Genomic DNA, 26,077 nt, shown 5'->3' with positions numbered 1-26,077 from the left:
AACGTATATACAGGGCCACAGAGACATCTTGCTTTGCTAAACCAACTGCGAAGCAAAATGCTGCATGACAAAGACCATGGTAGCCAACTACTCAACGAGCTTTGACTAAAACTAGGTTACCACTAGGTGGCAGAAGTTCATTTAAATAGTCTAAAATGACAATTTTATGAGTAAAACAGCTGGAAAAAAATTGATCATAGTGCTAAAAATACATCCAAATAACCAGTTCGTGAAATAATAATAATAATAATAATAATAATAATAATAATAATAATAATAATAATAATAATAATAATAATAATAATAATAATAATAATAATAATAATAATAATGACAACCAACACATTTTGCAAGTCTGAAAAAATATAACGGTGTAAATTTTAGGCTTTACTGTCTGACATAAGAGAAGTAGCTGTATGTAAGTAACCAGGTGTAAGGGTGTTAGGTGTGTTAGGTAAGCTCTCTGTGTCGGGGTTAATGGATGGCTAATCTTGGAAATGTTAAAAGCTGGACTTTTTGTTTGTTTGTTTTCTTTAGGGTCTGAATTTGTCAGTATGATGAAATTTGTGCTTAAAGAAAAATTATGATCCAAACTTCTGAATTATTTTCCTAAATGATTGCTTTTTCTCTCTATGCTTCAGTTAGTACTCTGTGTGCATTCCCTAGGAAGCAGAATATAGGCGTTTTATTGCAGAAAGCAACCTGACAGAAGCACAGGTTTTATCATGTGAACAGACAGCAGTGAACAAAGCCAAAATATCCCTCTTGTCTAATACGTGATAGTAAGGTAATTTTTTCCAGATAGCTTTAGAAAATGCCCAGATATTATACACATAATTGTATAAGAGGACAGAGAATAAAAATGAGGCAAGAGTCCTATAATAATGTTGAGGGTGTGCAGCTACTGGTACCTTAATATAAAAATGAACTGAAGTTGTATAAAAAAGAGTAATTGTTTTTGTCAGGATTATCGAATATAGCATGTGTCCAACAGCTTTTCTGAACAGCAGTGTATCTCTAGGGCTTTTTGTGCCTGCTCATTTTTGTTCCAGAGCAACCAGTAATAAATAAATAAATAAATAAACAAATAAAATGAGAGACTCGTGGGTAGAACAGGGACACACATATTATTCTCAGCATGCAAGCCCATAATTAATTACATGCTTCACAACTGCACCAATTACTGGACAGTATCATTTTCTGGCCATGCAGCAACACTGCCATTAGTACTAGACTGTGTTCCCTTTGACACCCTGACATCTACTTTCCCATTCTGCTTGGTCTTGCAAAATCTCACACTTTCCTAAACTTCAATGTATAACAAGATTTGTGCACACAAGTTCTGTAAGAATACATTCTGTGATTGCTATTAACAAATTGTTCCCTAAATGTGCTCAGAAATAATCTAGTAAGCAAGCCAATTTTCTAATTAGGAATGGTATTTACTGCTAGAAATATCACTTTGTTCTGCTATAAGTGTTTTCTGAAGTATTTTATCATTTACACTTTATCTGCACACATGTTGAGAACAGTACTAATATTTTGGGATGTGAGAAATGACTTGAAAATAGCCCCCCTCACACCTCCCCTCCCATTTTATAAAAAATTCTTTAAAGCTATTGCTTTAGTTAAGGCTACAATTATACAGATGATTACTAAAAAAAGCAGAAGCTTACAAAATCTTCACAATCAGATTGTTAGTAGTCAAGACACACATTCAGTAACAGCAAGCCAACAGGAAAAAGGAAGAGGGAAATTAGTTAAGTGTAAGTCCTTTTAACTCAACCAAAAACCTAAAAAGACTGTATGAGGCACCTTTTTGCTGCCAGCCTTTGGAAAGGTGTACGATTTGAGTCTTGAGATAATTCCACCTCTTGCCCAACTCTAGAAACCACAATGTCAAAGAGGAACAGTAAACGTGTCAGGAAAACTGCTGAAGGTATTTTACAAAACAGATGTAGTACAAAAGAACATAACCCAGCCTTTCTCTTGTGTGTGCCTGGTTAAGTACAAAAATAAAGCAAGAAATATAGTGTATGAAATCTTAACACTAAATTTTCTTTAGACAGTATTATTTTAAACCAAATTGGATCTGTGCATGTATCTTAAAGCAACATGTAATTCACAGACTTCCCGTTCCCTGGTTGTTTTATACCATGTTTCTTCTGCCTCTGTTATTGAGCTTAAACCCCTCCCAAACATATTAAGTTATATGAATCAGTTGTTAAGTTTAGCGTGTTGAAGGTTGACTAATGTGTAAAGCAAAGTTGGAACCACCCCTTGGTCTTACAAAAAACATGGCTATTGAAGCAAAAAGCACGCAAATTGACATTAATTCCAGCAAAAATGAACAGGCCTTAAATTTTTCAAGTGCACTTATGTTCTTATAAAGATACCTTTAAAAAATTCAACTATGTTTTAAAAGCAATTAAATGTGACTAGTAAGCATTTCTAGTGGTCACTGAGAGATCATACCTGCCTAATTAAAACTGCAGTACTTATTGAGCAAGCATTTTGCTCAGGTTGAAATAGTAATGTGATCCACATCCTTAGTCACTTAAAATTATTATTTTTTTCTATTTAGCTCAAAAAATAGTTTTTCTAATGATTGGACTGAAATTATATTTTTTCCAAGCTTATTTGATTATTTGATTTTACATAGAAAGGTATAAAAATTTCAAATATAGCTATGCAGTCCTTATTCCTGATGGAAGAACAAACTTTCTCAATCCTTGACCCTCTTCATAGCTGTATGAGAATTCAGTAACTGCATATTGAAAAGGCTTATTGAATCTGTTATTTTCTTTTATCTCATAAAATTCTCTTTCCAATTGTGAATAAAGGAAACCCAAGGCACTCTTTTATTATTTTACAATAAATAAATTCTGTAAGGGTGTAAGTGTTTGCATGTGGTGAATGTAGTACATGTCTACATATTATACTTTTACAACAAGAGTAACTCCCAGCACTTCACCTAGCAGCCATTTGCACTGTCTTTATGGTAATAGTCCTTAACTCAAATGTTTGTATTAGATAGTCAAATATATGCAGATAGTAATTTTAAAACCTAATCAAGGACAGCAACAGCGCCAGTTGGTAGTGAAAATTATTATTTTCACTGCACAAGGATTCAAACCATTGTGCAAAGGCAGATGTTAACTGCATACACCAGGTATGAAAATATTTGGCTTTACTCAATAAAGTGAACCTTCATTTTGCTTCTGCCAGCAGTCTCAAAATGGGCAATTTAAACAGAGCAATATCTCTCCTCCAAGTGATGATACAGTCACTAGACAACTTGACCGCTAATGTTCAATGAGGCATTTTGAACATATTGTTCAATGAGACATATATGAAAACACCACAATTTCCACGTATGTTGTGTATATAAAACAAATTCACAAAATTAAATGCTTAACAGCTCAGTACAAAAATCTGATGAAAACAATAAATATGACAGAAATGTTAAGCTTATTTGATACCTACTTCTAAAACAATCCCTTAAAAAAAATACTGCAACAACATCCAAGTTGTATGATTCCTAGAGTATTATGTGGCTGTAGGGCTTCTTAAATGAACTTACTGCTATATCACCACTTACTCTTACCTTTGAAGGGGTTCCAGGAAGGGGACGAGTGTCAAAAACAACATTATCTGTAAAAGAATCAAATGCAGAAAGATACTGAACAAGGTTAGAAATGTACTACAATAATAATAATTACAAAAAATAAATACGTAATTACACAGGGGGGCAACTTTCTAGCTTTTAGATCATATTGCAGCATTTCTCCTGGCCCATCTTCTTGGCTTTTTGCTTTAATGTGGGGCAGTCACACTCTGCTACTTGCTGCTACAGAAACAAAGATATGTGCACTGCCTTAATGGGAGTGTAAAAAGTAAGGTCGTATCTGTACACCATGTCGCTGGTTTCCAGTCAGAAAGAGAGAAGAGGGGTCCTTAGAGAGACAAGACCACTTCTGGAATAGCAAGAATCAGACAAGGATCAGGCAGGATTATCTTTGTCCTGGCAAGCAGTGAAAGAGATGACTAGGTTTCATCCGTGTAAACCCCAAGCAGAGCTACAGGCTAGGAGAGGAATGGTTGGAGAGCTGCCAGGCAGAGAAGAACCTGAGAGTGATGGTGGATAGTCGGCTGAATATGAGCCAGCAGTGTGCTCAGGTGGCCAAGAAGGCCAACGGCATCCTGGCTTGTATCAGGAACAGTGTGACCAGCAGGGCTAGGGAGGTGATCGTCCCCCTGTACTCAGCTCTGGTGAGGCCGCACCTCGAGTACTGTGTTCAGTTTTGGGCCCCTCGCTACAAGAAGGACATGGAGGTGCTTGAGCGGGTCCAGAGAAGGGCGACGAAGCTGGTGAGGGGCCTGGAGAACAAGTCCTACGAGGAGCGGCTGAGGGAGCTGGGCTTGTTCAGCCTGGAGAAGAGGAGGCTCAGGGGTGACCTTATCGCTCTCTATAGGTACCTCAAGGGAGGCTGTAGCGAGGTGGGGGTTGGCCTGTTCTCCCACGTGCCTGGTGACAGGACGAGGGGGAATGGGCTTAAGTTGAGCCAGGGGAGTTTTAGGTTAGATGTTAGGAAGAACTTCTTCACTGAAAGGGTTGTGAGGCATTGGAACAGGCTGCCCAGGGAAGTGGTGGAGTCACCATCCCTGGAAGTCTTCAGAAGATGCTTAGATGTAGAGCTTAGGGATATGGTTTAGTGGGGACTGCTAGCGTTAGGTCAGAGGTTGGACTCGATGATCTTGAGGTCTCTTCCAACCTAGAAATTCTGTGATTCTGTGATTCTGTGAACTCAGATGCCATATGGGATTAAAAAAGAAAGAGGCCCAAGAGCGCTTTGGAGGTCAGGATACCCCTAACCCTCCCAGAAATTAATTCCTGCAGGCACTGTGGCAGTTTAAAGAACCCCCTTTTCAGCATCAGGTGCAGCCAAATGTTTGTACTGCCTGTCTCCTGTGCTCCCCAATATGGGAAGTCCTCATCTACCAGCAGCTCACCTGTCCTGTTGCACCCAACCAAAAATGCCTGTACCAGAGCTGCTGGCATGCCAGTCTCCACTTGAAGTAAAGGTCACCAGAAGAGGAGTGCCAGGACAACCATGCTGTTAGCATGTACGGGCCAAGTACAACAGACTGCCATTTTCATCAGTAAAGTGCATTTTGGATCTGACGTTAATTTTAGAGCTGGGGGTGGTATCATCCCTTAAGGTACAGGATCTGACTCTATCCTGCATGACCTGGCAGATCTTAACTCATTTGAAAAGTTAGAATTTATTTTTTTTTTAAATCCAAATTTAAAATTGCATCTACAGAAATCTGCACCCACCCACCCTTAAAGTCAAAAAAATGCACACATTTTTTATCATCTTTAACACAGCTATTTATACATTTCAAAATAATAGGAATAACTCACCACTTTCTAAGCCAAGTCGTGGACAGGGAATGGTAAGAACTCTTAATAATCCATCTGGTTTGTATGAATAATGCTCAACTAACTAACAGAATGAGAGAAAAAAAAAAAGAGAGAAAGAAGAGCAAGAGATAAAAAAAAAAAAAGGTAAGAGAGGTATTATTAAATAGATTGTCTGCTTATGATCACATGCATATGTACACTATTTGGTATATGTTATAACAAATGAACTGGGCATACAGCAGAATTTTACTGCATGTACTCTTATGCCATCTTTACTTCTCTCTATCAGAGGTGTATGTTTCTGAAGCAACTTCCTGGCTGAATCTGGAACCTCACCCAAGAACTGGATTTACAAAATAACACACTCCACATCTGACTCTGCTATGAACCAGCTTTGTAACTCTGAGCAAATAACTTCTTTTCACACCTCTGACTTCTACCTATTTGTTTTGGTTTTGGTTTGGTTTGTTTGTTTTTGAGTTTTTATTTTAAAGATGGTCAAAACTCTAGGGCAGGAGTTATCTTTCTACATGTATGTAATGCTTTCTTTGGGCTCCAGACTCAGAATGGGATGTAAACAATTAATAAATGTATAGTACCAATAGTTGTGCACATTTGTGTTCCTGCATTATCCTGTCCATGCCTGTTGCCATTTTATCATAGGTACGAGACTGCTATTTTGGCTTTGGTACATTTGGGTAGGAAGGTGGTGGTCTGCAAGTGAAAAATCTACAGAAATTCAAAAAATGTGCAAGTTTTGCAGGTTGCTTTAAATTTCCAGTTATTCAGGGAAAGAAATATGCAGAATATTTACAAGCAAGACTGAGTTAATAAATACAATTAAAGGCACATATTTTAGATTTATGACTGGCTTTATTTGTCTTAATAGTTTTAATCAAGAAGAAAATTCTTCATGGTTTTTACTTCACTTTACCCAGTCATTTCTCCAGTTTTATTCCTTTTTATTAACAACTATGGCATAGTTAACTAGCCACTCATCATTTGATTTACTTTTACCACAGTTCAGACACATTTTGGAAGTAACCATTAGCAAACTATGTTTATTCAGTCTACAAAGGTGGGAACTTCAATGCTAAAGAATGCAATGTGTGTGCAGCATCCCAAAACAACCTATATGCTTCCCAGAATTCTGCTTATCATTATTATAAAGGACATAAACCAAAGACCTGGCATAGCTACTATTGAATACGATCATTTACAAATGCAAATGGTCTTCCATTTTAGAGAATGTTCAGCTAATTGAATAATGATTACAGCAATTTTAAACTCAGTGAGGCTTCAACATCACATTTAAATATGATGAAAATCTCTACACTTACTTAGATTTTTACACTAACATACCTTTTATCCATGTATGAAAGCCATAAAAAGCTGGAAACTTGACAAATAAACTGCCAAAACATGCTGCTGTTTAGCCAAAGACAGTTGACACACAGCAAAGTAAAACAAACTGCCAAGCTGGGTTATATTGCAACATGATGACAGATATTCAAGCAATTCAAACTTAACAGACCTGCCAGAGGGTGTCAAATCTTTTTCCATCTGGTATGGAGAGCTTTCCTGTCTTATCTCTGTCAATACGGTAATGCAGTACTTTTCCATCGTTGAGCAGACACAGGGCATAGGAACCATTGCTGTCCCTTTCTCGAATTCTGCAGGAATAAGAGAGATTTTTAGGGTTATTCTTTGCTAGCATTGAGTAACTAGGTTGAAGATGCTTTTTTAAATCACCTTTTCTCAACTTTCGAATTAAAAACAAAGAAAAATCTGTGCTGCAACTTCTGAAGACATTTTGCTAAGCCTTTCATTTATTTCTTAGTGTAATTTGTTTTCAGATAGAATTCCCTAAGTTTCTCTTTTCATCTCGAGTCAACATATGACAACAGAAAATCCACAATGTGGAGCTCTTTGCTAGGCAGCTACAGAACATTGTGCAGTGCACAAAGTGCTCTCTGAGCTAGGAAGCACTTCAAGGCTTGTGCACTGCAGCCCTACCAAAGCCCACAGAAGTCTGAGGACAGGATCCAACATGTATAAGCAGCTACACTTCTGTGTCTTCCCCAGCTGACCTAAAATTAAAAACAACAGATAAGTACCTCCATTAAAATAAGATTTCTCTCATTTATCTTTAATTTTGAAACAGAGATGACAGTGAGAAGAGAAAACAAAATAGAACGTAATATGAAATACGAATAAAAGGAAAATTTTCTTTGTGCATTGAAGCAGTTTCTGGTTTGCCTGGGAAATGAAAATAACTTGTACATTTCTGTTATCATTAATTCTTTTGATTTCTGGAAAGACCTTAATGCTTTCTTGCAGATTTCATGTAAATTTCACATGGAATTTCACACAGTAGTTGGTGATAGATCTGCTCTTAATTTCACTAAGGAGAAATCATGGAATGTAATATAAAATAACTGTCTAACATTCATGGGTAGCCAGCATGATCTCCTGCTTCTAGAAGATCTGGAAGCAACAACTGAGATACCTACACTGTGTTACATAGCTGTTTAAATCTTACTCTGGGCTAGATCACATTGAGAACAATGTCTTCTAGTGACTGGACCCAGAATAGGTAGCTTGCTACCAGCTCCATCATAATTGGCCTAGGGTTTCTAAGTTTAGAAAGCAGGTTTTAATTTGAGATGCCTGTGTTCAATTATTACTGATAATGAGACAGAAGTGGAGTTAGCTGAAAATTTGCTGCAATATATATATTTTTCCTCTATGAAAAGCACAGATTGGGCAACACAGACATTTTATGTTCCAGTGTGCACAGAAAGGTACTCTCCATTGAGTTTGCCTCTTTTTCTCCCCGCTGTACTGACAGTATATGATGCTGATGAACCAGGGCCTTAAGAGCCATTGCAAGCTAGGGAGCAACCCATCTGACCACTTCTTTCCTAGAGCTGTGTGGAGAACTGAGCTGCTCAGTAAATGTTTAAAGTTCCCAAATCAAAGACGCCTGGATTTGAATGTCCCCCAAGAAAATGTTCGGAGTGATACCAGTTAATTCTGTTTTGTGTGAAAGGGATAAAATATGTACTCTGAGAGAAGGGCAGATGACCCAGGCCTTGGAGGTGTCTAAAGGATGATTAGCTGAGGAACTGCTAATCAGGAAGACCATTATGTTGCCATTCTTGATAGAAACGTCCTGCTGTATGCCCTTGAGTACATCACCAATCAACATAATGTGGATAGTTGGCTGAAAAACAAAGATTAAGAGTATTCTAATGTGAACTACTTGTGAACTATCCGTGAACTATCCTTATTAACAAAAATCATGCCCCTAGCCAGGGAGACCCCAGCCCAACAAGGGACACTTCTCTGAGGATGCACAGAGTGATTCTGTTGTGTCATTAGCATGAGAGCTCTGTAACCAACCTGAGGCTAGGGGCTCGTACAAACATGTAAATATTGTGATAAGGGATTGCACAAAGAGTTGCATGGGAAGTCCTAAGGTGCACCAGCTTTGTGGGAAACCACCTGGTAACCAAACAGACTTGCACAATTCTGAAAAAAGCAATAACTCAACCTCGTGTATGGATTGGCTTCTTGCACACCAGACAATGAATCCCAGCTGTTTATCAGACAACAGAACTGCTGCTTATAAAGATTTGAGAAGAGAGTTTTCAAAACTCTTTTTTTTTTTTTTGTTTTTGTTTTTGTTTTTGTTTTGGGAAGAGGAAAGACTTCTGGGGCCAACTATATCTGCCAAACAGTTCTCAGAGATTGCACATTGAAATGGACATTACCTATGAGCATTTACACCAGCAGTTATCACCTAGAGAAAACAGCACTACTTCATACCAAATAATGTGGTTAACTATGACAAGGTTACAATATACTCAGTAATTTTTCAGAAACCCTGAAAAAATACCGCAGAACACCCTTGCTAAAGTGCTGGGAGGCGTTGCAGATGCAATGCTACTACTTGCAGTCACATCTCCAGAGACTGCAGTGGCAAGCATTAAATTCTGCTCCTCATTAACTCACTCAACTCCGAACTACAACGGTGTTTTACTTCAACTACTCATGCAACTATTTTTCATGCAGAGTGCTTCTTGTTGCCAAAGATGTGAACAGGACACTGGCTAATGGAAAAGGGAAGTAGAGATGGTTTTTTTCTAAAACCAAAGTAGCTTGCATACTGTCTCTAAAGCAACTTGAAACACATCGTGGTTTTTCATGACATGCAGGTATTTTCTCAGCATGCTGATTTCCTGTGCTGACTGACCAGTGGAGAGCAAAGAATGCTTTGTCTTCCTCTTCCTCTGACTTTCTCTTAGCAAGTTCATCTACAATGGAACCTAAAAATCTCCTGATAAGGCTATTGTGGTCTGCTGCACAGTGAGAAAACACCTTAGCAAGCAGGACTGAATCACAGGCATATATTTTGCTCACAGCAAAATATGGGACGCTGCTCCTAAACTCTACCTTGCTTCTAAAGTTTTGCTGTAAAACTGCACCTGCTATGGTTCTCGGTACAGCTATTTTGGTCAGGATTCACATCTTTTCCTGACCTCTCTGACCCACTGTGCTGCTGGAGCACATAGCACAGAGACAGCCTTAAGAAGCCATGGTCCTGCTGCAGTGGTCTGCAAGTGGCACCTACCTATGTACCTAACTGAAAATAAATAAACAGATCTTCCAAAGACAGCTTCTGTGAGAGGGAATAAATCTCTTCCAAAGTGGGTTTCTGTGAAGGGGAATTAATTACTTCCAGAAGCATTGTTAACAGTCTAATAATAAATAGTAATGATAAATACTTTGTCATTTATCTTGTAAAATTGCCATGGCCATCTAAGCCTAGCAACTGCTCGACATCTTGAAGAGGAACGTTATCATTAATTAATGTCCCTGAATTAAGGTTATGTTTACTAGGATTATTTTCATTTTGTCTGATGTTAAAAATGTCCAGGTCTATTTATGAATACAAACATAATAAGGGTAGATGAATATTAAAGAATACTCTGTAAGGTTGGATAAATGGTGCACCTAACTAGGTATACAGTCTTGTAGTGTCAAATGCCTAGAGGAGGACAGTAAGAGTAATGCAAATATAGGCAGCTACATGTATTTTTCAACAGCTACAGTTTTTTGGTCGGACAAAAGACAAGTAAACTCTTACAAACGACTGCACTTCAGATCTTATTATTTCAAAATGGTGTTACTGGTGTTAACTATTGTGACATATAAGAGGCAGCTTGGTCCCTTAAGGTCAAGAGATGCCATTATGAGTGGTGCTGTGAGCCAATTTATCAGTCTTGACTAGTCTTGTACATCTTAATAAATTTAATTACATATTAAAGACAGTTTTCTGATTTATTTATTTTTTTTACATAACTTTTCACATTTTATGTGAACTACATAAAAAGGTATATGGAGCCTAAACTGCTAATTGTGCAATGCCTTCAACCAGACTTTCCTTAAAAGTTGACCTTTTAAGTTAAACAGTATTTCTGAATTATTGTTTATTTTCCTTCTGCTTCAGATTTCGTTCAGCTTCAGAATTTCTGTTTTTTAGCACATATACAAGATCACACATTCATACAGCTGAAGTGGTCACCACCAATGACAAAGTAAGATGTGCCAAGAGCTATCACATACTTAAGAGAATCGTTTCCTGCGTGAAACTGCGGAGAAAGTATTTTTAATACCGCTGGTCTGTCACCATTAGCAAATATTTAGTTTATTTTTCAACTGGTCCATGCATGCATGAGCTCACATAGATAATACTACTAACAACAATAACAACATGTTATTAAATCACATTAAGTATGTGATGTTATTAATAATAATATTAACTATGATCATCTAGATAACACTGATTGCCATATTCTATAATTATGTTCTCTACCAGGGAAAGTTCAATGAAAAACTAATACTTTACAGAACTCTGGTAAGAAACAAAGTCCTGTATGGCATGCAAAATAATAATGAAACAGATGGAGTCTTTAAACAATTTAAATCCTTTGTTTTCAGTTGCTCTTTGGATCATCTTACAGATGTCATATTTTCCTTCTATTCTGCCACTATAATTTTTCCTCCAAATGTTGTGGCTAGAGTGGCAATCTTTTCCATGAATGTTTTTTCCAGAAGAAGTGGATGCTGATTCCTGTTTCTTGTCATGTCATGGCATTGTTTCAACATTTGGCTTTGAAAACAAACTCTACAGCACCCACATACATTCTTATTTCCCTAGCTTTTCAGTCCTGACAAAAATCTTAAAAAGACCTTTGAAAACACCTTAGTGAAACATTGCTCCCACATAACTCTTCCAGCAGCTTGTATGAGGGACAGTCCTAAATTTCTGACGCTATTCAGAATGTTTTGAAATGAAATCAGAAATATTTTCAACTATTTCCATAGTTATTGTACACAAACATATGTAGCTCTGATAATCTTGTAGTGATGCAATAAACTGGTGAAGAAATCTAAGCATTACATGTGGTCTCACAGAGACCCCTGTACTCAATTTTGTTTCAAGCTAGGTCAGACATCAGATTTCTAGTGTGATTACATTTTTAGTGACCCTTGCAAAGGAATATAAAGAAATATTGTAACCTTCTAAAATTTATTATCCTTCCTGTAATAAACAAGATTCTGTTTGTCATATACCGGCACTTAATTCAGATCTGCTTGTGCAGTTGATCAATACCTCTGGAGTTCATCTTTTCCAAAATCTAGCTTCCCTTTATGTTCCCTGGATGCTTTCTAATTCCCACTTCAACAAGTGACCTTCTTCTAGACAGTGAATGTTTCTAAATTTTATCCTTTAGTAAGCTACCACACTTGAGTGTCTCAACCAATGTGAGAAAAAAGTCCCTGCACATTTGCAAACACAAATTCACAGTAATCAGTCCAGAGATGTACAGAAGATTCTGATATGCACTGCTACTGGGTAAGGAAAAAATACAAAATATGTGTGCCTGACATATAAAACAATGCACCTCTCTAGCACTCACAATTTTCATGCTACTGTTTCAGTTAACTAAAAAATGAGTGATTTATTTGTCAAGGCTAAGCAAGCCTGTGTTGGGCAAACCACCACAGAAATAGAAAATGTCTCTGAATTAGACATTTGATTTGTTATTTGGTATGGGCAAGTAACAGGTCTACTTATCTGAGAGCCAAAAGGACTTCAGAAGGAAAACCAATAGATTTCTGGTACAAATGAGCAACGTTACATCTTTTGCTGGTCTGGCTGCTGAATTACGGGGCCAAGATCTTGTCCTGTTTTTTTCCCTAGAAGCATGAGTCAACAGCTGCTAGGTGGCTACTGACCTCTATACCTGCCAGATAGGCAGTCTATGTAAGAACAATTAATGCATTTGAAAGCACCCTGCAGATGCAAAAGAAAACTATTAAGGCTCCAGTGGCACATCTTACAGTTTAAACAGAACCTCTAAGTCAGAATTTTTCTCTCAAAGGGTTTATCTACCTGATGTGAAAGAAGCCTTCTGAGCTGCAGCAGAGCTATCTAAGCACACCCACTGACATAAGCAGTCCTACAGGAAGAAGGTCTATCTAGTCATCAAGTGTATCACTGCAAACAGTACCAGAGATGCCTCTTTGGCTATCTCTGAAGGAAGCAGGAAAATGCTGGGAAAGAATTTCTATTTAAAATTCTAGGAATGCTTAAAGAAGATTAAGAGACCAGAAACTACAATGGAGACTGAAAATGTCCAGTCTGCTAAAAAACTGCCCTAACTCCAAACCCTATCCTTGTGTTTCCGAAATGTTAGCTAAGGAATCCATTTTCTCTCTCTCTCTCTTTCTATTTATTTATTTATTTATTTATTTATTTATTTATTAATAAATATAGATTAATTTATTTTTTTTTCCAAAGAGAAGAACTTTCATGACATAAAAGCCAATGCGTGCAAGGGATAAACTGGAAAAACTGTGAATTTTAATATATCATCAACATCATGACTCAGATGATGAAACAATAGTTTGGAAATATATTAATGCATAAAATAATATTTTAGAAAAAAAAAAGTCATAAAAAAGGGTTGTTTCATTTTAGTATTGTATATACATTTGCTCCAATGGAGAAAAATAGCAACAGAGAGTAGCAAAGAAACAAGAGAATGAAAAGGAGAGAAAGCATGGCATTGTTGTGTTGGTAATTATCTACTCAGTGACTAGGAATCAGTGAAAACTCTCTTGTGCTACTGAAAGAAGATTTCAGAAGAGGTGAATCTGTGACAATGGGAATATTTGGCTCCACAAACTTGTAATATTTCCTCCTTACAATTTGCAGAGAAAACATCTCGGTAATGACTTTCAGAGTGTGATCCTAAGAAACAGAAAGTAGTAGGCTGAAAATATGAAGGTGCTTGGCTGTGATAGTTTTACCCTGCTGGGCAGCTGAGCTCCACATTAGCTACTCTCTCATTCACCATCCTCAGAGAAGAAGAGGGAGAAAATAGATGTAAAGGGCTCATGGGGTTTAGGTAAGGACAGGGAGATCACTCAACAAGTATCATCAAGGGCAAAACAGACTTAGTATAGGGAGATTAATACGATTTATTGCCTATCACTAGAACAGTGAGAAACTAAAAGCAAATTAAAAACGCCTTCCCCACATCTACCCTCTTCTACCTCCTCTCCCCTGAGTAGCACAAGGGAATGGGGAATGGGGAAAGGGGAATGAGGAATGGAGAATGGGGAATGGGGAATGTGGGCTGCAGTCAGTCCCTGACACTTCATTGCCACCGCTCCCTCACGGTCACTCCCTGCCCCTGTTCCCCGTGGGGTCTCTCCCATGGATGCCGTCCTTCCCCGACTGAGTCTATGGGGGCTGCCCACACGCAGCAGCTCTCCAAGCACTGCTCCCACACGGCTCCATCCCACGGGGTCCATCCACCCATCCCCCAGGAGCAAACTGCTCCAGCACGGGTCCCCCACGGGTGGGGGCAGCTCCCCCCAGACCCCCTGCTCCTGCGTGGGCTCCTCTCCACGGGCTGCAGCTCCGGCCTGGGGCCTGCTCCTGCGGGGGCTCTCCATGGGCCGCAGCCTCCTCCAGGCCACATCCACCTGCTCCACCGGGGGCTCCTCCACCCATGGGGGGGCTGCAGCGTGGAGATCTGCTCCATGTGGGACCCATGGGCTGCAGGGGGACAGCCTGCTCCACCAGGGGCCTCTCCCTGCACAGCCCGCAGGGGAACTGCTGCTGCCCTGTGCCTGCAGCACCTCCTGCCCTCCTGCGGCACTCACATGGGGGCTGCAGGGCTGCTTCTCACTCGCACTCCGAGCTGCTGTTGAGCATCAGGTTTTTTCCTTTTCTTAAACCTGCTCTCCCAGAAGCCCAACCAGTGTCTCTCCCTGGCTCAGCTCTGGCCAGCAGCGGGTCCCTTTTGGAGCCATCTGGAGCTGGCTCTGCTCTGACATGGGGCAACTGCTGGACGCTGCTCACAAAGGCCACCCCTGCAATGTCCTGTTACCAAAGCTTTGCCACATAAGCCCTATACAGTGGTAACTTTGGTGAGAATAACTATGAAATAAAAAGGGACTGAGACAAGGGAGAAGATTTAAAGAAAGGAGATGTCAGTACTCAAACTATTAGTATGTAAAACCTGATAGGAATTAACGTTACTGGAAAGAAGGATTTAGAGGATTTAATAGTTTTTAAAATAAATATTTGAGACTGAAAATACAAACTACTCCATATGGAAGCATATGAAAGCTACATTGACACTAACAAATAATGGGGCAAATCAGTAAAGTAAGACAGTGGGTACTGAAGAACTGTATCCACCCTGTACATATTTCTAGGGTTTTGCTTTGGAGAAGCTTCAGAAAAGTCATAGATTAGTACTGAGCAAGGTTACATAGGTGATGAAATTTCTTTCAGGAATTATATAGATCTAAGTGATTCTTTCTTGGCCATGACCTTTAAACTTTAATTTTATTATTACATATTTATTTATTTATTTATTTATTTACTGGGGGTGGGGGTGGGGAGAAGGAGGGAAAGAGGCAAAAATGCCACGAAGAAAACATTTATACTTTTCAAATGAGGATTTTCTCAATTAAAAACTGTTTTGCTAGGAGATTTTGACTGACTCTGATCCTGAGAAGATGATGGCTGCTCGTCACCACCTTAATTGACATGTTTGTGCTCATATATTTTAATAATGGGGCTACATTAACACGAAGGTGTTAATGAAGACATTCTGTGTCTGTCTTTACAGAAGACAGACACAGAATGAAGTTACTAAGGTGAAAGAAATTCCTTCTCTGGCTTAATTTCAAAAGAAAGGCACATCTCTGCTCTTAGGAATACTGACAGTTATGGATACCAGACATGTAAGACAGACAGCTTGTTAATAATTGTTCTGCTTTGGTTAAATCAGTGCGTTGGGTGTTGGAGGAGATGCTTAGCTTGGGGGGCACACCGGGAGGAGGCTGGGCTGCCCTCTGCCAGGCATGGCTGTGTCCAGTCAGTTCCAGCTGTCTGCAGCAGGCCCCGTGGAGGGCACCACAGTTCCCTCAGCCATGTGCGCACACTGCTGCCCTTTGAAGATGTGGACAGTTCCAGGAGGAACTGTAGCCCCTGGAGCATGCATTTCTGCAGGAAAGAGTGTGGGGAGAAACGAGACAGAGAGAAACTGCTATGGGCTGGCCACAGGTTTGTTTCCCTGGACCCATAGATTTTTTTTTCGGGGGGGGGGGGGAGGGAGGGGCTTTGCTTGGGGAGCAAAGTCCCACCCACTGTAAGTGAAGAGCAGGCTCAAGACCACCTGATGAAACTAAACAGGTAGAAATCTATGGGACCTGACAACATGCATCCCAGGGTCCTGAGGGAACTGGCTGATGTAGTTGCCAAGCCTTTCTCCATTACATTTGAAAAGTCTTGGCAGTCAGGTGAAGTCCCTGGTGGCTGTAAAAAGGGAAACATCATGCCTCTTTTTAAAAAAGGTAGAAAGGAGGACCCGGGGAATGACAAATTGATGAGCTTCACCTCTGTGCCTGGAAAGATCATGGAAAAGATCCTCCTGGAAGCGATGTCAAGGCACATGCAAGACAAAAAGGTCTTCAACTTTATCAATGACATGGACAGTGGAATCGAGTGCACCCTCAGCAAGTTTGCAGATGACACCAAGCTGAGTGGTGCAGCTGATACAATAGAAGGAAGAGATGCCATCTGAAGGGATTTGGACAAACTTGAGAAGTGGGCCTACGTGAACCTAATGAGGTTCAACAAGTCTAAATGCAGGGTGCTGCACCTGGGCCAGGGCAATCTCAGGCATGAATACAGACTGGGAGAAGAACTCATTGAGAGCAGCCCTGCAGAGAAGGACTAGGGGGCTCTGCTGGATGAAAAGCTGGACATGAGTCGGCAGCGCACGCCTGCAGCCCAGAAGGCCAACTGCATCCTGGGCTGCAATAGAAGAGGAGTAGCCAGCAGGTCAAGGGAGGTGATTGTCACCCTCTGCTCTGTCCTTGTGAGGCCCTACTTGGAGTACTGCTTCCAGGTCTGGAGCCCCGAGCACATGATGGATGTGGAGCTGTTAGAGTGGGTCCAGAAGAAGGCCACAAAGATGATCAAGGGGCTGCAGCACCTCTCTTACTTTGAAAAAATGAGAGAGCTGGGAATATTCAGCCTATAGAAGAGAAGGCTCCAGGGGCACCTAACTGCAACCTTTCAGTATCTGAAGGGGACTTATAAAAAGATGGGGAGTAATTCTTTGCTCAGTTGGATAATGACAGGACAAGAGGGAATGATTTTAAATTAGAAGAGGGGAGATACAGATTAGAGGTTAAGAAAAAATTCTTCACTCAGAGAGTGGTGAGCACTGGAACAGTTTGCCCAGAGAGGCTCTGGATGCCCTATCCCTGGAGGTGTTCAAGACCAGGTTAGATGAGGTCCTGAGCAACTTGATCTAGTGGCTGGCATCCCTGCCTATGGCAGGGGGTTGGAACTAGATAATCTTTGAGGTCCCTTCCAGCCCAAGCAATTCTATGATGATTCTGTGATGATGTCCACAACCCCCTGACCCCCATCACCCTTTGCAGTCTGTTGGGGAAAAGAATTGGGCTGGAAGAAGTAAAGTTGAGCCTGTGAAAATGTGGGGACGTGGTTTGAGTGCAATATGTTGTTTGATGTTTTTGTCTTCGTTACTTACAATCCAAATTATATTAATTGGTAATTAAATTAATTTTACCCAAGCAATGTCTGTTTTGCCTGTGACAAAGACTGATAAACAGTCTCCCTGCTGTCTCTCCTCATCTTGACCAACAAGCTTTTCCACTTTATTTTCTCCCCCTGCCCATTTGAGCTGGGGGATTATGAGACTGACTGGGTGGCCTGATGTTAACCCACCACAATCATTTAGCACTGCTTATCAATTGATTTATTTTATTTTATTTTATTTTATTTTATTTTATTTTACTCATTTATTTATTTTGGACGCTGAACTTCTTTGATGTTCCATTTAGAATACTTGCTTAAAAAACAGGGACCCAAACATACACTATAGTTTCCCATCTTCAGTTAAGTGAAAACTGAACCTTGGACACACTTGTTTAGTATAGGAATAGTTGCATTGTGTAATATTTATCATGCTGAATTGATATCTCTCTGTGAATAAGCCATCTTTTAGGACACTCTCTCACTTGAGATTCATTTAAGTGAACTATGTAATAACACTAAGGGCAAACAGCAATAATATAGGAAAAAGCACTCACAAAAATTTTCCATTGTTTCTTGACCCAACGAGGATACGGTGCTCTGATTCTTCCCGAGAAATCCTCCCGTGGAACCAAGGCATCTTCTCATGGGCTGTAGTAGCAATCAATTTCTCCAGCTGAGGTTTTTGACTTATGATAGCTTGTTCAAGAGCATGACCCTAGAGTGGTAGAAACACAATGGGACAATCAAATTGTCTTCTGCGATAGAAAGTTTACATATAGATTCCCAGTATTGTATGGCTTTTGGGACATCTGAAACCTGTACATTTTGTTGTATATTAGGAAAAGTAATAGTTGCTACACAGACATTAAAACAAAAGATAAAATAGGGTAATCTAAACATCACAAAGCTAGGTTTTTTCTTTTATCTCTGAGAAGTGGAAGGAAAAATAATGAGTAAACCATAAATAGATTAATATCTCAACCAAAATTTGTGTCATATTTTTATGCTAGTCTGGCATAGCAAATATACTTGATGTCACTCTGAGATGTCATAACATACCTGCATATTACACACCTTATGTCAGCTTGCTGACATTAACTAAACACACTTTGCACTGTTTCAGCATGTACTTATTGCAATATCATAAAATCATAAAATCACTTAAGTTGAAAGGGACCTCAGGAGGTCATCTAGGTCAACTTCTTGCTACAAGATGGTACAACTTGAAATTCAGACCAGATTGTTCAAGACTTTGTCCAGCTAAGCCTTGAAAATCTCTATGGATGGAGACTGAAAACATTTATGTTTCAACATTTACCTGTGCTCAGGGGTTTGTTTGTTTGTTTTTATATTCAATTGTACTTTCCCTGTTACAATTTATGAACACTGTCTCTCATTTTCTCTCTGTGCATGTCAAGATAGCCTGGCTATCTTCTCAGTAACCTCTACTGCAGGAAAAATACCCACTGCTCATAAAAATCTGATAATTAAAATTCTGTTGTGACAAAATACTATATAGCATATTTGGGATTGATGTCTTGTGTTTGTGTGTGTTCGGCAGAATATCCAAGTTGGAAGGGACCCACAAGGATCACTGAGTCCAACTTACGGCTTCATAAAGGACCTCCTGAAAATTAAACCATATATCTGAGAGTACAGGCCAAATACTTGAACTTCATCAGCTCGGTGCTGTGACCACTGCCCTGGGGAGCCTGTCCCAGTGCCCGACCACCCTTTCCCTAACCCCCATCCTGACCCTCCCCTGTCCCAGCTGCATGCCGTCCCCTCGGGTCCTGTCACTGTCCCCAGAGAGCAGAGCTCAGTGCCTGCCCCTCCGCTCCCCTTGTGAGGGAGCCGCAGGCCGCCAGGAGGCCTCCCCTCAGCCTGGTCCGCTCAGGGCTGAGCAAACCAAGGCACCTCAGCTGCTCCTCAGATGGCTTGCTCACTAGACCCATGACAATCTTTGTTGCCTCCCACCCCAGACACTCTCTAATAGTTTTATGTTCTTGTATTGTGGTGCCCCAAACTGCACATAGTACTTGAGGTGAGGCTGCACCAGCACAGAGCAGGGCGGGACAATCCCTTCCCTTGACTGGCTAGCAATGCTGTGCCTGATGTACCCCAGGATACGCTTGGCCCTTTTGACTGTCACAGTTGATTCACATTCAAATTGTTCTTGGCCAGAACCCACAGATCCCTTTCCATCAGTCTGATCTCCAGTTGTCATCCTCCCGTCCGTACAGACATCCAGGATTGCTCTGTCCCAGATGCAGAATCTGGCACTTGTTCTTGTTAAATTTCATATGGTTGGTGATTACCCAGCTCTCTAATCTATCAAGATGTCTTAGTGCAAGTTAGTTAAGTAGGACTTTCCCCTCATGAACTCATGTTAGCTACAACAACAACTGCTGGAACCAAACCCTGTACTTTCTTTTTATCCTAATTCAAAGACCATTTTATGGAAAAAACAGCCTGCAAATTTACCTGCAAATTCCAAGTTTGTTTGACGTACTCTCTGATGAGGTTCTCTTTTAAATCTTCAAAGGGCCCTGTTTTGGGTTCAATGCCTGGTGGTCGGTTGAAAGGTTTTCTCAGTAGACAGATTAGGCCATCCGCTTCCTCTGAATGATAGTTAATTAGTTCAGCAGGACTTGCATGAGACTTCCCTCCTGCAATAGCATATGTGCCACTCAGCTCCCTCTCAATTGTATAATGATGAACCTTCCTTCCATGGGCCAAGGATAAGGCAAAGCCTCCAAGGTAATTCCGACTTTGGCGAAGCAGATATAGTCCATCACTCACTCCTCCTTGCATCAGATACTCCTCAGCTTCCTCACGTGTAATATTGCCAAAGAAGTATGGCAAATGGTTAGCTGGGTTAGTCATGCTGGAAGCCATGATTTATTTATTTTTGCTTTCTAAGAAGCCAACTTAATGTTTAACACCTGAAAAGAAAGAAGGAGACATGATTAACAGTTGAAAAAAGAGAGGATAAAACCATAACACGGCAGTTCACGTGTGGTATGTTTTTAATACATTTTTGAAAAGCTTTTGGGAAGAAGGTAACATTTTTGTTTTTATCTTGTTAGAGGTTGTCTTTCTAAATGCCAATAGTGGGTTTCTCCTGGTTATATACTGCTGTTGAAGTTTACTGAAACTCCATGAGTATCCTGCAATTCTTTCTCTGTCCTCTGGTCTTTTTCCCAGACATATAGAGTCTCGACATTTTCACTTGCCCAAATATCTCTATCCATTTTTTCATTCTGCCTTGAGATTTTTCTCAATGTAAATAAATAAATAGGTAAGAAAGACTTAGTAAGTAGGTTTTCTTTCCAGTTTTGTGTGACTATAATTTTGCTTGTAAGAGTAGCTTATGCCAGTAAGTGGGCTGAATATGGACAAAAGTCCTATATTAAAATAGTTAACATTTTTCTCTCACAGAGCTTCACCAGAAAACCACTTTTTTTTCTATCTTTTTTAATGGTGAAAATAATAGTTAATGTAATACTGTCTTCCTAAACATTTTTCATTTCAAACAGATTATCTTGAAACAATATGAAGGCACACTGCCAAAAAACACACAGAAGAGAACAAAGTTCAGCATTTCTGAAGAACAAGATGAAGACAATATAAATAGCTTCTTTTATTCTGAACTTAATAATGCAAAAATCTCTTATGTTTAAAAAAAAAAAAAAAGGAAAAAAAGCATTCACAGGAATACTAGGAATACTCAGGAATACTACTCTTCTTTTCTTCTTGTGTCGTGTTTTCCCCTGAGCTATTTCAGTCTTCTACATTGTCAACAGAGAAACTTATTTTCATTAAAACTCATGACATTTTCACTACCTGGACAGCTAGGTATTATGCTGGAATTACTTTTGTCACTTTCAAGTCACTGAAGCATATACATCAGAATGGAAGAGATGGATTTTGTTTATTATTTGTCTTAGTGCTGTTTAAATGACAATCTAATAGAAACAAGGAAGAACACCACAGCTACCTGCTGACAGCATTTAAATGTATAGCAAGTGAATATATTAAGACACTAATGATAACTGCATTCTTGCAATAATATTTGCAAGCTTTGTTTTAACAGATGAAGTGATGCACAACTACAATTACTTACATCATGCCAAGTTCACCACTCAATTCATGAATTGTTTCCTGCAACATTATAAGTTTTCATATACTTCCTCCTCCAAATGCTTTCCAGACCTAATCACACTTTAATTGGGACTGATTGTAGACTGTAACATCCACGGTTTATGGGGCATAAAACTGAAAGTTCCATTTAGGATCAGTTCTACATCTTCTTCCAGTCTAGAAAGAATGACTATTGAAGAGAAAAAAATCCACTAAGTATTATTGCCTCTGCATATTTAAAGTCATCAGATGAATAATGACTTTCAGAGAATACATGAAATGCTGAATACAACTAGCAGGACATGCTTATATTTGCATTACTTGTGTTTATTAAAGGAAGCTTTTCCTTAGGAACTATCTCACAACTTCATTGCCAGAATTATGATTTGCTTGTGGTTTAAGTTTGGTTTCGACAACTTAATTTTGAAATAGTCTCAGGTATAGATAACAGGTGACAGCCTCTATTATCTGTAGTGTATTGTGTAGATTTTAGGATAACTAGTTAACACTACAAATATATGAAAGGAAAAATGTTGTTCTTTATACTTACAAGATAACTGTATAACTTGTATTATTTTTTTCAATGTATGTATATTAAGAAAAATCTATGCATGCTAAATAATAATAATAATAACAACAACAACAATAATAATAAATACAGATAGGATGTTAACCTATAAACCAATTATCTGTTTTATTTAGCAACTCTTTCCCACTTTCCATTACATTGAATGAAAGCCAACAAAAGGATCGGAAACTCAGTTCCTGTCTCTATTGCTGTGCAGGATCTAGCAGCAGAAGCCGTGTGCCCTTCACACTTAAAAGGAAGGGCAGAATTTTAGGAAAGCCAGGCAGCAGCCCATGGAACCAGCATGAAATAATTCAGAGGTACATAAACAGGGTTAACAGACCTCTCAGCTTGTAGCTGGCTGAAGTGTGCAACTGAATCATGTGAGTATGGGTGAAGAGAACTTTAGGGAAGACCACCTAAGAAAGGAGGGTCCATGATGCAAAACTGCAACTAGGGAGTGGACATCTTAACAAAGGACCTTTAGGCAGAGCGTGCTCTAGGCTAACATCTTCCCTGGCAGCCCTGCTGCATGCATGCATGCATAAAGCTGCTCTTTATGTGAGAGTGGAGTGTATTAAGCTCTGCCTAGGGCTCGATGAAGAAGTGAGTCGACAGGTAACAATTAAAGGACAGGCTAACATGGATGACACTGTTGTGGGTGTTTACTTCAGGCCACCTGATCAGGAAGAGAAAGTCAACGAGGCTTCCTACACACAGCTGAAAGTAGCCTCATGGTCACAGCTCCTGGTTATTATGGGGGACTTCAATCACTCTGACATCTGCAGGGAAGACCACACACCTAGGCACAAACAGTATTCCTGCAGATCATTGGTGATAACTTTTTGACACAGGTGGTGGAGGAGACAGTAAGAAATGTGCTGCTGGACCTTGTACTAACAAAGAAAGAAGGACTGGTTGCAGATTAGATGGGTAGGAGCAGCCTTGGCTGCAGTGACCGACAATGATATGGTGGTGTTCAGGATCCTATGTGGAGGAGGAAGCAGGGCAATAAGGATTGCAACCCTGGACTTCAGAAGACAAAACTTTAGCCTCTTGAAGGACCTACTTGAAAGAATCTCATTAGTTAGGGCCCTAGAAGGAAGGGGGTCCAAAAGAGCTGGTCAATATTCAAGCATCACTTCTTCCAAGCTCAAGGTTGGTACATCCCTGTGAGTAAGAAGGCAAGCAAAAGGGGCAGGAGACCTGCATGGGTGAGAAAGGAGATCCTGGCAAAACTCAAACAGAAGAAGGAAGTATACAGAATGTGGAAAAAGGGAGAGGCCACTTGGGAGGAATATAGGAATGTTGTCAGAGTATGCAGAGATGTGATGAGGAAGGCTAAGGTCCGTTTGGAATTAAATCTGGCAAGGGATGCAAGGACAACAAGAAGGGCTTCTTCAAATACATCAGTAGCAAAAGGAAGACTTGGGAAAATTCTTTTGACACTGTCTCCCATAACAACCTCATAGGCAAGCTCTGAAAGTGTGGGATAGATAGGTGAGGTGGACTGAGAACTGGCTGGATGGCAGAGCTCAGAGGGTTGTGCTCAGAGGTGCAGAGTATAGATGGAGGCATGTAGCTAGCGGTGTCTCTCATGGATCAGTACTAGGTCAAGTTTTGCTCAACTTACTCATCAGTGAACTGGATGAAAAGACAGAGTGTACACTCAGGTGGTTTGCTGATGATACAAAACTCTGGAAGGAGTGGCTGATATACCAGGGGGCTGTGAGAGATCTGGACAGGCTGTACAGTTGGGCAGTGAGGAACCTCATGAAGTTCAACGAAGTCCTGCACCCAGGGAGGGATAATCCAATGCATCAATACAGGCTGGGGGCTGACCTGCTGGAGTGCAGGACTGTGGAGAAGGAGCTGGGATTCCTGGTGGCAGCACGTTAACCACCAGTAAGCAATGTGCCCTTGCAGCCAAGAAGGCCAATGGTATCCTGAGGTGCATTAGGACGAGTGTTGCCAGAAGGATGAGGGAAGTAATTTTCCCCCCTTTACTCAGTCCTGGTTAGGCCACACCCGGAGTATTGTGTCCAGTTCTGGACTCCCAAGTACAAGATGAACATGTTGCTGCTAGAGTGAGTCCAAAAGAAGGCTACGATAGACACGGAGCATCTGTCATACAAAGAGAGGCTCAGAGAGTTGAGCCTGTTTAGCTTGGAGAAGAGCAGAGTGAGAGGGGATCATATCAATGCATTTAAGTATCTGATGAGAGAGTATCAAAAGATAGGGATAGACTCTTTTCAGTGGTAACAAGTGAAAGGATAAGAACAACAAGCACAAACTGAAACACGGGAAGTTCCATCTGAATATGAGAAAAAAGTTCTTTACTCTGAGAGTGACAAAATGGTAGAAAATGTTGCCATGAGGACTAGAGGACTCTCCTTCTCTGGAGATAATTAAAAATGTGATGTGATCCTGGGAAATGCACTCCAGAAGCCCTGATTGACCAGAAAGGATGGAATACATGAATTCCAGAGACCACTTCCAAACTCAGCCACACTGTGACTCTGTGAGCCCATGATCAGGAAACACTTATACTGTGAAGGTGACTGAGGACTGGAACAGGTTGCCCAGGGAGGTGGTACAGTCTCCATCCTTGGAGATATTTAAAACACTTCCTGGCAGCCTGCTGTAGGTGAGCCTGCTGGAGTGTGGACATTTTCCACGATGACCTCCAGAGGCCCCTTCCACCCTCAACCATTCCATCCTGTCAAGGGATTTCCCTCTGCCTTTTCCCAGCGCTGAGTCCTTCTTCCCTGGCAGGTCTCACACAAGGTGAACTGGGGCATCTAATGGGACTGAGGAGGTCACCAGGGCTCCCTTGCCTGCACTGCTCCTCTGCCCGTTGCTGGGCCTTTGTGCTTGGGGGCACCGGTCTCTCATCACAGGACCCGACAGGCCTGAAGATGAGCAAGTTGCCGCGAGGATGGCAATGTCCCACTAGGTAGGCTTTCCCCCCTTGGGTTGTTTGCCTTCCTTTCTGAGCAGCTTTGCAGGGCAGCCGCAGAGCCCCCTGTGATGTCAGGCGCATGAGTGTAACTGCGTGCGAGCTCTGCATTTGGCAGAGGCCACAGGCGCTGTCCCTGCACACTTTGTCCAGGGCTCGTGCGGGCACATACACAAGTTGTGCAAGCTCGAGCAGGACTGTTGGCATGCTCGCTAATTATTGGCCTTGTGGGGAGCAGCAGCTCTACACGCTGAGCCAAGGCAGCCCCTGCCAGTGCTGCTGTCCCTGCTGCCTGGCTGTGGGGTGCTGAGGGTCCCACAGAGCGGCTGTCCCTTGCCTGTGGGTATGACGAGGGAGCTGGGGCTGTGAGCAGTCCTGAAGGCTTCCAGTCAATTGCTGTACCTTTCCTGACCGCCTCCTTCAGGTACCCTGGGCTAACTCAAGCTTTGACTGGGATGGAGCACTGGGACTCCACAGCCTTGGGCATGCCAGCTCTTCCCCCAGCGCTTCCTGACAGGAGGCCAGAGCCCACCTTGGGCTTGAGCTGTGGGCCAGTGTGGAGGACATCAGGGCTTCCCTTTCTGCTCTCTTCCTACTAGTCTTCACACATTCAACAGAAACAGACGCAAATCCCATCCTGCCCCACATGTCTCTGCCCTGCCCCAGCTCCTGCCAAGGTCCCGGCGGGGACACTCCGCCATGAGCCACATGTGCTCCCCCTGCCCAGGGAAGGCCCTCTGACCAAAGCTGCACCAGAGGCTGCCATCGCTGCTTCTCAGCCCAACAGGAGCCCCCTGGGAAGCCTTTGCCACC

The 26,077-nt window shown here is 41.0% G+C and overlaps 1 protein-coding gene across 2 annotated transcripts in view; it reads right to left on the bottom strand.

Moving 5' to 3' along the window:
- SYK (spleen associated tyrosine kinase) overlaps window positions 1-26,077 on the bottom strand; it is a 57,003-nt gene that overhangs the window by 12,504 nt on the left and 18,422 nt on the right. Inside the window, exons 2-7 of one of the 2 annotated variants that reach the window (XM_084305546.1) lie at window positions 20,079-20,539; window positions 18,149-18,309; window positions 6,963-7,101; window positions 5,429-5,510; window positions 3,608-3,654; window positions 1,816-1,884 (exon numbers count right to left, since the gene is read on the bottom strand). In XM_084305546.1, coding sequence (XP_084161672.1) covers window positions 1,816-1,884; window positions 3,608-3,654; window positions 5,429-5,510; window positions 6,963-7,101; window positions 18,149-18,309; window positions 20,079-20,492 — 912 coding nt within the window. In that variant the 5' untranslated portion in view covers window positions 20,493-20,539. The remainder of the gene's footprint in view (window positions 1-1,815; window positions 1,885-3,607; window positions 3,655-5,428; window positions 5,511-6,962; window positions 7,102-18,148; window positions 18,310-20,078; window positions 20,540-26,077) is intronic. The other variant, XM_084305547.1, reaches the window with a different exon arrangement.

Source organism: Netta rufina (assembly GCF_964035555.1).
Source record: "Netta rufina genome assembly, chromosome: Z".
NCBI lineage: Eukaryota > Metazoa > Chordata > Aves > Anseriformes > Anatidae > Netta > Netta rufina.
The sequence above is the reverse complement of the archived record's forward strand: the minus strand, read 5'-3'. Positions and strand labels throughout refer to the sequence as shown.